General features: G+C 64.5%; 1 protein-coding gene across 12 annotated transcripts in view; it reads right to left on the bottom strand.

The window, feature by feature from the left end:
* Positions 1 to 14,849, bottom strand: part of LOC126642890 (collagen alpha-1(I) chain-like) — a 35,433-nt gene extending 20,584 nt beyond the window's left edge. For 5 of the 12 annotated variants that reach the window (XR_007629621.1, XR_007629622.1, XM_050320900.1 and 2 more), the window contains exons 1-3: positions 14,740 to 14,849; positions 14,566 to 14,626; positions 8,349 to 8,400 (exon numbers count right to left, since the gene is read on the bottom strand). Coding sequence is in view for 7 of the 12 variants with exons in the window: in XM_050320900.1 (XP_050176857.1) it covers positions 8,349 to 8,400; positions 14,566 to 14,626; positions 14,740 to 14,834 (208 nt within the window). In the remaining 5 variants the exon portion in view is untranslated. Of the gene's footprint in view, positions 1 to 5,252; positions 5,480 to 7,317; positions 7,496 to 8,269; positions 8,401 to 11,397; positions 11,664 to 14,402; positions 14,504 to 14,565; positions 14,627 to 14,739 lie in introns of those variants that run through there. The other 7 variants (XM_050320903.1, XM_050320906.1, XR_007629628.1 and 4 more) reach the window with 6 other exon arrangements.
* Positions 14,850 to 15,282: the final 433 nt, after the last annotated feature.

Genomic DNA, 15,282 nt, shown 5'->3' with positions numbered 1-15,282 from the left:
TCCTCGGCACCACCCTGAGCACCACAGACACCGTGGTGGGTCCCCCCCACATCCAGCACCTGCCCCCTACCCCAGTCCAAGCACCCACCCCGCTCTCTTTGCTTTCCAATATTCCCATTTCCTCGTCTGGTTTTGACTCCTCCGCCCGGCACAGCCACGGAGTTCCCATAGAAACATGGAGATATTAAACTGTAAATAATAATTTCTCCATAAAAAAAAAATAAAAATAAATAAATAAAGAGAGAGAGAGAGTGAAAGCAAGGCTCCAGCACATCGTGTGGGTCAGGAATAGACCCTGATATCCCGGGAGCAGACCCCAGTGTCCTGGGAACAGACCTTGATGCCCTGGGCACATGAAGTCTCATCTCACCCACCCTGCACGGGTGCAGGTCCCACTCTCACCCCTCTGGCACTGAGGGAGGGCTGGGAGCTCTCACACTGCTCCCTGCACTTCCAGTGCCTGATTTATCCAGGTTGGATAATTCCTGACGTCTTCATCCTGACATCTATAAAAATTAGCAGCTCAAGAGGCGGCCGGGCCATCCCCCTGCTCCCAGCTCAGGGTAAATAAATGGGAGCTCCAAACCTGGTGGGAAGGGATGGTTATTTACCAGGGCCAGAGCAGTGGTGATTTGTAAATGGCCTGAAGTTAAACCCATCACCGGTTCTCCTTCTCTCCATCCCATGGAGATGGTTTTGTCTGGGGCTTTGATGCTTTGAGTCCATTTCAGTGACACTTCTTATCACAAATTACTGGGTTTTCCTCCTCCCTCACCGTTATCAAGTTGGAAAATCATTGGTTTGTGGTGGCAGAAAGCACAAATGCCAGGGCTGGGTCATGAGGGGCACAGGGACCCTCTCAGTGAGAGATGGGGAGATTTGGGTTTACAGGCTGAGACCTTTGGACACCTGCAGATGGTGTGTCTGGTCCAAATGGCTCCGAACTCAATTCCTGCCACCTGTCCCCAATTAAAACCTGGACCTTGTGCTGCTGGTGGGGGCAAAGGTGGAGCAGCCTCCTGGCTCCTCTCGGCACCCCAAACCCCACCGTCCCTGCAGCTCCTTCCATCCCTCACACCAACCACGGCACAAAGGGCTCCCCAGGTCGGATCCAACCTCTGAGCCACCGCAGGGCAGAGGCACCACCCCGGCATCCCAACAGCCACGAACTCTCTATTCCCATCTCCACAGCTGACACGGGATTCTGGGGGGCACCCCCCTGCCCCCTACTCACCCTGCTGTGCTGGCACTGGGGTGCTCATCCCAGCTCCTCTCCCTGTGCTGGGAAGCAGGACTGGGGAGCCCCAGCTCAACCCCAACCCGGGGCTGGAAACCACCCCCTTGCCCCAAAGTAGCTGTGCCGGGCAGCGCCCGGGATTATCCCCGGCATGACATCCCCCGGGAACAAGATTGCAGCTTAGGGCCTAATGGGAAAGAGGAGAGAGATGGGATTAAAAGGAAAATAATGACTATTTCTTTAGCGGGGCCGGGGAAATGAGACGGGGATTAGCGGCCTCTTTCCCAGCAGCTCCCAATCCCGCTGGGCAGCCCCGGATCCAGCTGGGGTGGTCAGAGGTGCCCGTGCTCAGCATCCCTCCCAAGGGTGACACCAGGGCTGGCAGTGCCAACCCCAGAGGGACCAACCTGGCTGTCCCAAGCACCATCTCCCTCCGCCACCTCACCTGCCCACACACAGACACCACCAAAACGAAGGCGATTTCCCCAATATTTGCCGGCACGGTGGGTTTTTTTCCCCACCCCCCAACCGCTCCCTGCCGGGATTTGCCGGGGAGAAATTATAAAATATTCTGCCAGGGAATAAAACACTGGGAATTAAAACTTCACTCGCAAAGGCACAAGCCCGAGAATAAACCTGAAAGGCTCCTTTCTCTCGCCTTCGGTTGCACACGCCGTGCGGTGCCATTGGCTGCTTCCCTGGAATAGATTCCGTTGCTATGATACCAAGTTTGCTTTTAACGAACCCCAGAAAATTAATGGTATTCAGAAGATAAGTCCTTAAAGTGGAACCTATTTTAAGAAATTCTTGCTAAATGGTTTACAAGTAGTCAGGTGGGAGGAGGAGGTTTCTGGAGCGCGGCAGAGCCTGCGCCGGCTCCCCGCTGACTCCAGCCGGGGATGTTGGGGTGCGTGGGGGTGGGTTTTTGGGGTGTGCTCCAGCCTGGGACTGCGAGAGGTGGGAGCAGGATTGGTGCCCAGGAGCAGCTCCCTGTGCTGGGTGCTGGGCACCCCTCCTGCTGCAGCACTGGTGGTGCTTGGCTCGTCCCAGCTGTCCCCACGTGGCCTCGCTGTGCTGAAACGCTTCCTCCCCAAGCCAGTGCCTTCCTCTGGTGCTTTGGAAACCTCTGCCCAAATCCTGCCCAAACTCACACACAAAGCTACAGGATCACAGCCGGGCCAGACCCTGGAGAGCCTGAGATGGGTGAAAGGATATAAGTGGGTCCAGCATGGAAAACCTGCTCTGAGAGAGTCCTACCATTCCTTGTAGGAGCTCAAATGAAGAACCGAGGAGCCAGGGAAGGTTCTCCTGTCCATCCAATCCCACAGGGTGGCATCAGCTCTGGGACAGGGCACGTGTCTCTGGCAGGGAGACAGCCCGGTGTGCCCGGATGCCTCAGCAGCTCCGTGTGGGGCTGCAGCAAAGGCCGTGGCCCAGCTCGGTGTAACCATGGCTGGAGCATCCACACTCCTGCTCCCGGTGCCCAGGCAGAATATCTGCATGGGACACAGGGCGTGCAGGGGACCCTCTGCTCTTTATCCCACACCACAGGGTGTACAGGGGGTGTCCCTGCTTTATCCCACACTGTGGGCAGAGTCTGTGTCCTCCCTGCCTGGAAAAAGGGCCAGACTGGGTGAGCCCAGGGTGTCCGTGCAGGCTGGAGGGGCAGGATCAGCACCAGGGATCACCGAGATCCCAGACAAGGAACTGGCTTCTCTGCTGCCTGAACAAAGCAAGACCAGTGGAGAGGGAGAGGGAGGAAGTTGCACCTCAAATTCCTCCTGTGTTGCAGGCTCCAGACACGTCAGGTGAAAGAGGAGGTGCAACCAGGATGTGCCAGGCAAGGAGAGGTAGATGGAGCGAGGGATTGGGGCATTGGGATTTGAATTTTTGGAGCTCTTCCCTTCTCATTTCTCAGCATCAACCCAGCCAGGGCATTGATGCTCCGAAGACCCAACAGTGAGGGGAGAATGGGGGTGCCCCAGTGCCACAGCCCTGTTCCGGCTGCCCTCGTGCCGTGCCTGCATCCCGCTGGATGCTCCTGATCCTGCTGTGGCTTGGGAGCCTGGATCTGTCTGTGGAGCCTCCCCACTTCCCACTTCCAAATGCCTGAGAGCCCTCGGGCACGGAGGGCCCTCCCTCGCTACCCGTCCCACTGCACCCCAAAGCACCACCCAAAAACACCTTCCCTGAGCTTCCCAGGAATAACTGGGCACGGCTCAGCCTTTTGGGGTCACCACTCACAGCATTTCCCCTCTCCCAGCATCAACCACGGGGCTGCACCCAGAGCTCCAGGGCCCCCACTCAGCCCTGCAGACTCTGCTGAGTCTCCCCGGGCACCGCCGGCATCCGGAGGGGTTGGGGGAGCAGGAGGGAAGGAGGGAGTGGGATGGGACTCCCAAATCCACAGGCAGCAAAGGAGAAGCACGGAGGCTCCAGGAGGGACCCGGGGGTGGCTGAGAGCGGAGCGCCCTCGGAGCGATGCCCCCAAATCCCTCCTCTCCCAAGAACAAAGCTGCAACCTCCCCGCAGATGCAGAATAAGCGGCGAGCGGCGATGATTTATTTCTCTTCCCCAGTAGATAAATCGGCCTCGGAAACGGGTCTGGTGCTAAATTACAATTTGCATGCGGTAATATATTTAAGCAACTTTCCCTCTACTTCGTTATAAACAGGGTTTCTCGGGGGGTTATTCCTGAGCTGGCCCCGTTTCATTTATCTCCGGCACGAGGGAGCTCTAATTGTCGGCATGGAAATTAAAACCGCAGCGGGGGGGAAAAAAAAAAAAAGAAAAAAGAAAAAAATTAATAAAATAAAGGTGCTGGGTTTGTGGGTAGCCTGAGGAACCCCAGGTTGGAATCAAAATAACCACCTCGGCACAGGGCGCCAGCTCTGGGCCTCAATAAAAATGATTAAAGACAAAACCCCCGTGAAATCTCCACTCCACGGCCGCATTTGGGCTTCCAGCCGCTCTCCCCTCGCCCGGGCAGCCGGGGCCGGTGGCTCGGGGAGGCCGGTGGCCACCGAGCCCCTCTCGTGCCAGGAGGGCAGGGCTGTTCTCCCCCGAGGATGGCAGGCGGGTTTTTACATTCGGTTCTCTAGCTTTATGATATCACATACACTCATACAGCTAGATAACCAAAGAGAAAAACCGGCCCAGGTTCTCCACAGCAACGGGCCTCGCGCCCGGGGGGGGTTCTGCTCCCACACCCGAGCCCCCCGGGTGGCCACAAGCTGTGTGCCCTCGCTGCCAGTGAGATGAAGAGACCCCAAAGGTTTTGGAGGGAGAGCAGGGATCGTCTCCGGCGCCTTGGGATGCAATGCACAACCCTCGGGTGCCCGCCTGGGAGCCCCACACCCCAAAAGGACCCACACCCCAAAGCGGGCTCAGCCCCTCGCAGCCCCCCATGGCCCGGGGGTCACGGCAGGGCAGGATGTTCCCCCAGGATCCATCACTGCCGCCTGCGGCCCAGGCACCTTCCTCCTCGTCAAGCCCTAAATTCGCCCCCGGACCCAGCCGGGAGCCCACTCCCACTTTATAATTACTGGAAATTACTGGCACGGATCTGCTGAGTCATGAGAGCGGTTGGGGAAGGGACGGGCCCAGCCGAAAGGGCCCCCCCCGGGGGTTTCCACCGCGCCCCCGCGCTCTTCTCCTCTTCCTCCCCTTCCTCCCACATCCTCTCCCGCCAGCCGGGCCCTGCAAACCCGGCAGGGATCCCGCGTATCTTGGGGGTCCGGGCCGTGAATTTCCCGGGGAGGGGTGTCCTCCCTGAACCCCCCCGGGAAGGCCCCGTCCCCGCAGGGATTCTGCGCCCCGGCCGGGAGGCTGCGGGCACCGGCCCCGGGCACCGGCGGGGATGTTGGCATGGAGCTGCCCAAGCCGGAGGCTCCGGCCGTGCGACCGCTCGGAGGGAAACTCGGCGGAGCGGCTGCCCCTGTCCCCAACGGGGGGCGTGGGGAGGACGAGAGACTCGCAGAAGGGGTGCCAGGAAGGGATCGCGGGGACGGGGTACCTGCTCGCCCCGCCGGGGCCGGTGCTGCCCGCGGTCTCCGTCTGCTCCGGGTCTCCGCATCCTTCCCAGGCTGGCAGGGACGGGAGGAGGCTCAGCCCGGGAAGGAGGATGGATGCTCCCATCCTGTGCCTGTACCGGGTCCCGCTCCCGCTGCCCGGCGCCTCCGGGACCTGCCTCTAAAGTTGAGGCAGAGTCGTCGGCGGAGGGATGGCTGGAGGGCGGGGGAAGGTGGGAGGAGGGACGGGGCGGCCGGCGGGGACAAAGCCCGAGCGGCGGGGCTGGGACAGCCCGGGTGTGGGGCCGGGGCAGAGTCACCCCGGGGCGGGGGGAGAGCACCATTCGCCACGGCCGCCGCTGTCCCCAGGGGTCGGTCCGTCTGCTCGCCCCGGGCCCCCCCGGACCCAGCCGGCCCCCCCGTCGGGGAGGTGGCGGTGCCCCGGGGGTAACCCCGTTAGGGCAGGGCGGTGGCGGAGCCACCCGCCCCGGCAAAGCCTGGGGTTAAACCCCATGTGCCGGGAGGAGGAGCGGCCGTGGGAGGGGGGCGGTTGGTCCCTCCCGTCGGTGCTGCGCTCACGGGCCTCTCTTGCCGAGGGGAAATTTTGAAGGTGCTCAGGAGTAGAACACGGCTGGAACCACCCCCTATCCCGGGCGGTAAAGAGGGTGCCCAGACGGGCCCGGTCTCGGCTGTGCCTCCCGGTCGGGAAGAACTTCCCTAGCCCGGGACAGAGTGAAGTGGCGGCTCGGAGGGGCTGCGGGGCAGAGCCCGGGGCGCGGGGCCGAGGTCCGGCTCCACGTCCCCCCCGTGCGGCCACCCAGGGCCGGTCCCCGCCGGCTCTGCCAGGTGCGGGGGCCCCGCTCCGCTCTCCCGGTCACGGGCGGGGGGCAGCGGCCTTTCCCCGGTATCCCGGGAGCGCCCCGGTGGGCACAGCCGCGACCCCCGCGGGCACACAGCACCCAGGGGGGCTCGGGCACCGGTGGGCACACCCGGGAGCACCCAGAGGTGACCCGCTCAGCCCCCAGGACACGCCTGGGAGCGCTCACACCGGCACCCGTCCTGATGCCCGCACGGCCCCGCACAGGCACCTGTGAGAACCTCATCCTCGTAGGACCCCCCGGGCTCTGTCCTCTGGCTCTCCCCAACCTCCTCGCACCCCTGACCCCTCAACTTGGCCCCGGCCCGGCGGGTTCCGCAGCCCTCGCGGGGCCGCCGCATCGCACCTCGCTCCGGTGAAAAGGCGGAAAACGAAACCAACGGGAGGCCCGGGCATAGCACCGGCCCCGGGCACAGCGCTGGCCTGTGCCCCGGCCGTGGCCAGCACCAGGAGGGCTCCTCTTGCAGCGGGCACCGGGAGCAGCGGGTCGGGGTGGGCGGCGGGGCCCGGCTCCCGCTCGCAGAGCTCCGGGTTTCGGGGAGGAGGCACAGATCCGTCCCGGCCCCCGCTGTAAACATCCGCCCTTATATATGTATATATACCCACCTATATGTCGAGAACATATATAATATATAGAATATCTGCATTTGAAGGCGCGATTCACGGCGGTGCCTGCGGAGATGCCAACCCGCAAGCACCGGGGGCTCCCCGGGAGCAACGGGGCTTTCTGCCCCGCACCGGGGATCCCCAGGGCTGGGGAGCCTTTGGCAGGAGCCCCCCACCCGCGATCGGCGGCCGCAGTATCGCGTGTAGCGGGAGCGGAGCATCCTCCCGCCGGTAACCGGGCACCGGGGACCGGGCACCGGCCCCGCCGCTCTCCGTGGTGCTGAACCACCGCCGCGCCGCGCCCCGGAGCCGTGCGGGGTCGTGCCTTCTCCGTCCTTCCCTCACCAAGCCGCCACTAATTAATTATTATTATTATTGCCATTAATTATTATCGTTATCGCCCCCGCGGTTCCCGCCGCCCCGGTGCACCGCGGCACGGCCGAGCCACTGCGAGCGGGAAGATGGTGCCAGCGCGGCAACCGGTTGCCAAAATTAAAGGATCACCCACCCGCACGCTCCCGGTAGCTGCGGCCCCGCCATCCTCCCCGGGGGTCCGCACCACGTGTGGGCCGAGCCGGTGCCGTTACCTCCGAAATCGGGCTCCGAAATGACTCCCTAGCCATCCCCGGGCGGCCGCGGCCCCGGCGGGCTCGGCCCCGCCGCCGTCCACACCGCCCGGGGCACCGCCGGGCCCGGCCCCGCTCCGCCGTCCCGGTGGGTTCTGCTGCCCGAGGCTCCTTCCCGGCCTGGCACGGCCGCGTTCCTTCCCCCAGAGGGTAAAAACCCCGACAACGACCGCGGCCCCGGAGCTCCGCCGAGGGAACGAACGGGACCGGTGGAGCTTCGTGGCTGCCCCGCGAGCCGCCTTCGGCCCGGGCCCGGTTCGAGGAAGGGCCACTCCGGGCACCGGGGGACACCGGTGGCAGCATCCCCGCCGGCCGCGCTCCCCGCCGCCCACGGGCCCGGTAACCCCCGCGCGGGGCCCGGGAGGGCCGCACCGCCCGGTTCGCCCCCGCCGGCCGCCGGTGCCCGCTGCCCACGTCTGCCTGTCCCCGAGGGGCGCGGGGGAGGCTTGGCATCGCCAAGGCGGGGAAGGCGGCCGCCCCTCGCGTGTCCGCGGCGGGGGCTCCACGGGGCCCGCCCGGCCCCGCTCCTCCCGGCACTTACCGAGCCGTCGCCCGCCTGTACCCGCCGCCCCGGCGGCTGCGGGCGCTGGACTGGCCCCGGCGCCTCTGGTGCCCCCCTTCTCCCCTCGCCTGCACCCCCGTGTGAATCAAATACCTTCACTACAGCAGCCATGTTGGGCTCCGGTGCGAGCGCGGCGCTCGCCGCAGGAACCGGCGGCCGCCTCGGCGGGAGGCAGCGCGGAGGGCTCGGCGCGGGGGCCCCGGGCCCCACCGGAGCAGCGGAGCCCGGGCAGCCCGGCCGGCCCCGGCTCCCCCTGTCCCGTGGCACCGGGGGATGCGGCGGGTGCCGCTCCCCGCCCAGCCCGGCAACTTCCCACCGTTACCGGTAACGCGCCAACTGCGGGTCCCGCACCTGCCCCGCATCCCTCCGGGAGAACCGGCCGCATCCCGGCGCTGCCTTTGGGAAAGAGGAGGGGGAGAGCCGCGGTTACCTCCGCCTCGCCCGCCTGTCCGGTCGCCGCGACGCTTCTCGGCCGAGCCCACCTGGGGAGGGAAAGAGAGAGAAGAGGCGTCAGGAGGAGCAGCCGCCATCGCTCCAACTTGGAGCAACTTTCCCGGCGAGGCCGGCGGCGGGGGCGGGGGTGGGCGGCGCTGGAGCCCCAGCCCGGCCAGCCGGGGTCGGTCCCGCCGGCGGGCAGGGCGTGGGGAGCCCCCCGGATGGTCCTTTCCACGCGGGGAGTGGGGACACCCACCCGGCGCCCAGGGCCAAGGCGGGACACGGCCTCTGCTGCCGGGGACAATCCAGGGCACCCTCGCGGAGGGGCAGCCTCACACCTGGTGCCCGTCCATCTGTCTGTCTGTCTCTACCGGCTGGGGGGTGGCCCGTGTCCCCCGTGCCGTGGGCCCCGGAGCCTCGCACCGGGCAGCCCCCGCCGCTCCCCGGGCACCGGAGCCGCTCGCCCGCCCGGCCCGGTGCCCCTCGAAAGCGGATTTTTCAGCTCTTTAATTTCCCTCCTTTTTTTTTTTTTTTTTTTCTCCTACCGAGATTTCTCCCCCCACCACCATCACCACCCTCCGCCTTTTTCATTTTCTTTTCCCGCCTCATTTTTTTTTCCTTTAATTTTTCCCCCCTCCCTCGTTTGATTCCAACGTCGTCGGGAATTATTTGCATTTAAAATACAACGACTCGTTCCCCTCCACGTCGCTTCGCAGCTCAATTCAACCAGCACCGCAGGGGCGGGGGGGCGACCCCAAGGAAAAGGGGTCCCCAAATCGCCAGCCAAATTTCCCCGAATTCCTGCCCAGCTGGAAATATCGATGTGAGCGAAAACTAAAGATGTAACACATTATAATGATTTTTCTTTCTGCGGCCGCTGTCACCCAAAGGTGTTGTGGCAACAAAGAGCGGGGATGGCATTTGACGCTGGTATTTTTGGCCTGTTCCCGTGCAAAAAAAAAAATGTTTCCCCAGAGCCCCCGAACGCTTTGCAAAGATTGATCTGACTCAAAACAATCATAGCCTGCCTTGCAAAGCGCTTCCAAGGAAAATCTGATTTTCCATTTATCCCCCCGTCGCTGCTAATCCCGTCGGAGGACGCACAACACGCGGCACCCGTTGAAACTAATAGCGAGGAGAGGGACTGGAAACCAAACAACCATTCCCAGTCCAAACTGGGAGCAAACGGTTTTCCCTTCCCACTCCCTCGCGCACGGCAGAGATTTCCCAGCTCGGGAAACAACGGCGTGGAATTCCCTGCCGTGCCCGCTCGGGCAAAGCCGGGCAGAGGAACACCCCCAGTCACTTTTTTTTTTTTTTTTAAGGGGGAAAATAATAATAATAATAAAACAGGATAATTAATTAATTACAATTTTTTTCTTCCTTTCTCCAGAAACGCTGAATTCCGTCCCGGCCCTTTGCGTGGGGATTTTTTTTCCTTGGCTTTTTCCTTTTTTTTTTTTTTTTTCCTTTTTTTATAACGGTTGGGATACAACCTCGCACCAACGCAGAGCTGGGAGGGATGGAAGGGGATGCCCACACAACACCTCTACCCCAGACACAGCACCCCCAACCTCCCTTCTCCCTGCTCACTTTTTTTTTCTTTCTTGGTTTTCTTTTTTTTTTTTTTTTTTTTTTTTTTTTTTTTTTTTTTCCCCCCAATCCTTCCTCCCCCAAAAATTAAAATAGCTGCACACATCGAAACTTCGCTCCGGCAGCCCCTTACCTCGGGCACCGGGCAGGGCAGGGCAGTCGGTCCGACCGGCCCCGGGGCTATAAACCCCGGGGGTGGCTTTTGTGAGTTTGCCGGAGTTTCCCCGGGCTGTCCCCTTTTGTGTCCCATTGCCATCTAGAGGCCCCGATTAATTAATTTCACACCGAAGCTCGGGAGAAAATTTTCCCACAAAACAAGTGACCGAGGAGATGTGAAACCCCAAAGAAAAGGAGTCAACATCAAGTTCAACAGCATGCGGGGAAAAGGCCTATTTCCATCACAATCGCGTCTGAGCGGGGGCCGGGCGGGGGGCGGCGGGCGGCGGCCCCCGCGCCCCCTCCGCGCGTTCCCAGGCTCCGAACAATCGCGCTCTGTTTGCCTCGCACATGCCGGCGTTTGGGCACGGAGGCTGCCTTGGGATAACAGGAATAATGAGGGAGGGGGCACGGGGGAAGAGGGGGCGCTGGGGAGCGCTGGAGGGGTGGGAAAGGGCCGGAGAGGGGGGGGTGGGATGTGGGGATCGCGCACCTGGGCACTGCCCGGCACCGACCTGTTGATCCCCGGCCGGGAGCACCCGCTGGAGTTCGCCGGAAGAGCCGGGATGGGCAGGAGGGACAAGCCGGGCTCGACGGGGCGGGGGCGAGGGGGGTCCCCCAAAGCCGGGAGGGGACGGAACCGACCTGAGGGGTGGGGTGGGGACACTTTTGCCTAAGTTTGATGCACCCCCTCCCCGCCCCGCTTCCCGCCCCACCATCCCTGGCCACGCGTTTTCCCACAGCCCGGGGAGGCAGGGGTGCGTGTCCCGGGAGAGCGGGGGTGCGGGCCCCGGGGGAGCGGGGGGCCGGGGCCCGGGGTGGCCGAGGCGGTGGTGGACGTGTCCTGCAACCCAAGCAGCTCGGCTCCGCCGGGCATTGTCCCCACGGAGCCCGTGGCCATTGTTCCCGGCGCTGCGGGAGCCGGAGGGAGGGCAGCTTTCCACGCCTCGTCCCCGTCCCCCCCATCTCACCCCCACTCCGACACTCACACCGGGGCTGCCGGGACCCTAATCCGGGATAGGGATGGGGGGTGGGCAAATAACACCCCACCCACCCCCCAAAAAAACAAGGCGAGGGAGGGGGAGGCGCGGGGTCCCCCCTCGCAGACTTCCTCCAAGTTGGGAGAAGCGGGAGGGGGAGCGGGGCGGCCACCGGTGGTGCCCGCACAGCCCTGCCCCTCCTGCGGGCAGCACCGGCGGCCGCCCCGGCCCGGCGAGTTCAGTGCGGGGCAGGGACAGGGGGGAAAAAACAGCGACGAAAAAAAAAAAAAAGGGGAGTGGGGGGGGATTATTTACCTCCCTCCGCACATCTGCATCCATTAATGACTTAGCGACAGCGGGAGCCGAGAGCCGCCGGGACACCGGCAGCCTCCGGGGCGGGGGCTGGGGGAACCGGCCCCGGCTGCGGGCAGGACGCGGAGCCCGGGGCCATCTCCAGGCGGTGCGGGAGCCGGGCTGCGGCTCCCGGAGAGGACCGGCCGGGAGCGGCAAGGGCTGTGGGAAGCGGAGCCCCCCGCGATCACGTTGCCTTTACGTGGGGTTAAACAGAGAACGTCTGCCCGGGGCTTTAAAGCCAGGAACCACCCCCCCCCGAGCGGACCGGGCAGCCCCGGCCCGCCGCCACCGGGACCTTCGTGGAGGGGGGGGCGTAGGGGGGCGTATTCGGCCCAAACATCCATTTTGTCCCTTTTGGAAATGGAGATGGGAGAGAGGAGGGAAAAATGCGTCTTTTTTTTTTTTTTTTTTTCCCCTTGCTTTCTCCATATTTTACTACGTAAGGAATGACGTCCTCACGTCGGGAGCGGGATAGGTTAGCCCTGCGCTGGTGGGGGGGGCACCGGGCTTGGGGAAAGGAGGAGGGCTCAGGGGCGGGGGCGGCTCTGGCAGCAGAACCTAAAAATAACGAGGATTTTATTATTTGAAAAAATATATGTAATAATAATAGTAATCCCGGTGACCCCGCGGATGCGGCCCCGCACGGGCAGCGGGTGGCAGGGACGAGTTCGAGCCCACCCCCCCCTCGCCCCGCTCCGCGTCTTCTCCCCGCCCTGGGTGCTGCGGGACCCTCAGGGTTCAGGGTACCCCAAGGGGTGATTTGACGGGGGGGATTTGGGGGGATCCTCCCTCCGTTACCTCCCTCTGGGGGCTCCGGGAGGGGCTTGGGGCAGGGGCGCCCCGTTCCCGGCCAGTGCAGGATTATTCCGTAGAAATGAAGCAGAAATTGGCCCTTTTTATTTAATTTAACCAAAAATCTTCCCCCCGCCCTGATCCGGCCGGTCAAGACCTACAAGCCCCGGAGCGGCCGGGAACGGATTCCCCCCCCGCCCGCCACCCCCTCCCCTGGCCCTCGCTCCTCCGCCGCACCGGGATTTTCGGAGCGCTAAAAAACGGTGGCTTCGCGCAGCGCTCGGAGGGGTTTGCGCCCCACATTCGGCACCGAGGTGGGGGGGAAGGGGTGGGCACAAAGAGACACACAACGCCCCGCAGACCCCCGGGCACCGAGCGGGGCCGGGGTGGGCCGTGCCCGGCCCCGGCCGCCGGAGCGATCGGGACGCGCAGCCCCCGCCGCGGAGCCGGGACCGCCCCGGTGTCCCCCCGGCCCTGCCCGCCCCGGGTACGGGCAGCCCTCGGCCCGGCGCTGCCGGGGAGGCCGCCGGCTCCGCGCTCCGCCCTAATGAGCTCCGCTTATGCATTTCCTCATTAACGAATATTTCTCCCGGCCGGGCTGGGGGGCACCGGGACTCGCTGTCCCGGTCGCCCACGGCCCGTCCCATCCAACCGGGGCTTCAGGGGGGCTCGGCCGGACCCTCCCAGCCCCGCGGGCTGCAGGAGGCCGGGCCTGCACGCAGGGCACCCCAAATCCTGCCGCCAGCCATGGAATAACCCTGCCCGGCTGTGGGGTGCGACCCCCACCCTGAGTGGTGGGGAGACCCCCGCGTTGCCCGGGGACCACCACCGGTAAAAGGCCCTTGGGTCGGGCTCGGGTCCTCCATCCCCCCGGTACCGGCGGGCGCGGTGCCCCCCACCCCCGGCGGGCTCGGGTTTTGGGTTGGGGGGGGGGGGATGGGTGGGTGGCGTATTTTGGCTCCCTGATACAGTTTTGATCAAAAATTCATTGAGAGGCGCCCGGCGCAGCGCCATCAATATTTCAGGGCTCTCGCAAAACAGCAAAGTGGGTGTTTGGGGGAGAATGCACCGGGGAGGGGGCGAGGGGGAAAGGGAGGCAGCCCCCGGTGAGGCGGTGAGGAGGGAGCGGCCACCTCCGTTCCATCGGGGCCGCGGCCACTCGTGGCCAGCCCCGGGGCTCGTTGCTGCCCCGTTATAAGGCGTGGAACAGTTCCGGGAGCAGAGATCGGCCCCCGTCGGAGCGGGCGGCTGCAGGGACACGCGGTGTCCAGCCCCGGGGCCACCGCGACAGCCCGGAGCGTCCTCGGCCCTGCCCGCGGTCACGCGTGGCCGCGGGGCTCCGAGGGGCCACGCCTGCCCCCGGACAGGCCCGGTGCTCTCCCAGTGGGGGCAGGGCCGAGGGCAGGGGGCAGCGGAGGGACCCGGGATGTGTCCCCCTCGGTGGCACCACCACCCTGAGGGACACGGACCTTCGGCCCACACCCCAGCCTGGGCTGGGATCCGATGACACGGGGCTGCTCCCCCGGGGCTCTGGGGAGGGGACAACCCCTCCAAAACCAACCCATCCGTCTTCCCCCAGCAAGGGAAAACCCTGATGGAAAGGCGCACAGCCCCCCAAATCGGGGTGCAGACCCTCGACAGCAACATCCCCCACCCCGCGCTGGGAGAGGGACCGGCACCGACCGGGAGACAAAGCCCCACCGGCTCCGCAGCCCCGAGCGCCGGAGCCCAGCACCCCCCCGGAGCAGCACAGACCCCGCCGTGCTGGCTCTGCAGGTAACTGGGCTTCGCTGGGGCAGCTCTCGGGCCAGCTGGGAAGGGGACAGGGAGCTACAGAGGACAGGAGATGGCCCAGACCCCTCTGCAGTGGGCCAGAACCCCGTGGGATGGATGGTGGGGGACACAGAGCGAACGTAGATGCTCTGTCGCTTCCCAGTGTCACCACGAGCGCTGTCCCCCCTACCCCCCCAGTAAAGCTGGGGATCCCTGGGTGCCACCTTTGGGTCCAGTGCTATGGGACACCCCCCCTCTCCTCTGCGCTGGGGTCTCAGGGCAGGAGGGCAGCGACACGAGGCTGGGGCAGAGAGACCTCTCTGCAGCACCAAAGCACCCCAGGGCACCCCAGGGCACCCCCAACCCCAGTTTAGGACCTGTCGCAGTGGGCGTTACTGGACCTGCAGGTGCCGGTGGGATTCGTAACTCCGGTGGTTCCGGGTCTCCATCTCTGCCCTCCAGGTCCCGCCGGCCATTCCCGTGTCCCGGTGGTGGGATGCGACCAGTCCTTCCCCCCACCCCCACCCCCGCCCCGGCAGCCCCGAGCCCCTCCCCGGGGCTCACCTCGCCCTGACATTTCCTGGCGCTCCTTCCATGCCAGCGGGTTGCCATAGCAAATCTAAATCTTACAAACAAAAAAACGGGGAGAAAAGCCTTATTAGCATATATTCAAATGAGCCGTGCAATAATGCAAACCATAAATCATGCAGTCATTGCTATTCAATCAGTGTCTCTTACCCCAGCCCCCACACTTTCGCCGGGTGTCTCGCCTCCTCCTTCCACGCAAAAGCCCCTTCCCAGTCCCAAGGGTGGCCCAGGAGGGGACCCACCATCGGAGGGGGGGTGGCCTGGGCCGAGCCTGGATCCAGCCCCGGGCTGCCGGGGCTCCGCACAGCCCCTAATCCCGGCTGGTATTTATGTCGCTCTATTAAACGGGGCAAACTCTTCCCAGGATTAATCTCCCGCCCAGGTTTTAATCTCGGGGCTCGGCTCTGTAATCCCCCCCGCCGCGGGAAGGGGCCCAGCTCGGCGCTGGACCCCCCCTACCCCCACCTGATCCCCACCTGGGGGTGCCCAGGCAGCGCTGGGGGGGACCCACCACCCCCAGCAAACACCCCTCTGGGGTGGTGGGCACTGCAGGGCCCTGGTCCCCCCCTCCTCACTCACCTCTCAGCAGCGTGGCCGTGGCTGTGCCCACCAGGCCCCGGGGGATGATCCCCCACCCCAAAAAGCGGCAGAACCCCCATGCCCTGAGCTCTGAGAGACACAGCTCAGCTGGGC

This window comes from Myiozetetes cayanensis, unplaced genomic scaffold (assembly GCF_022539395.1).
Source record: "Myiozetetes cayanensis isolate MyiCay16 unplaced genomic scaffold, myiCay2020 scf26, whole genome shotgun sequence".
Classification (NCBI taxonomy): domain Eukaryota; kingdom Metazoa; phylum Chordata; class Aves; order Passeriformes; family Tyrannidae; genus Myiozetetes; species Myiozetetes cayanensis.
This window is presented reverse-complemented; position numbering and strand designations above follow the sequence as displayed.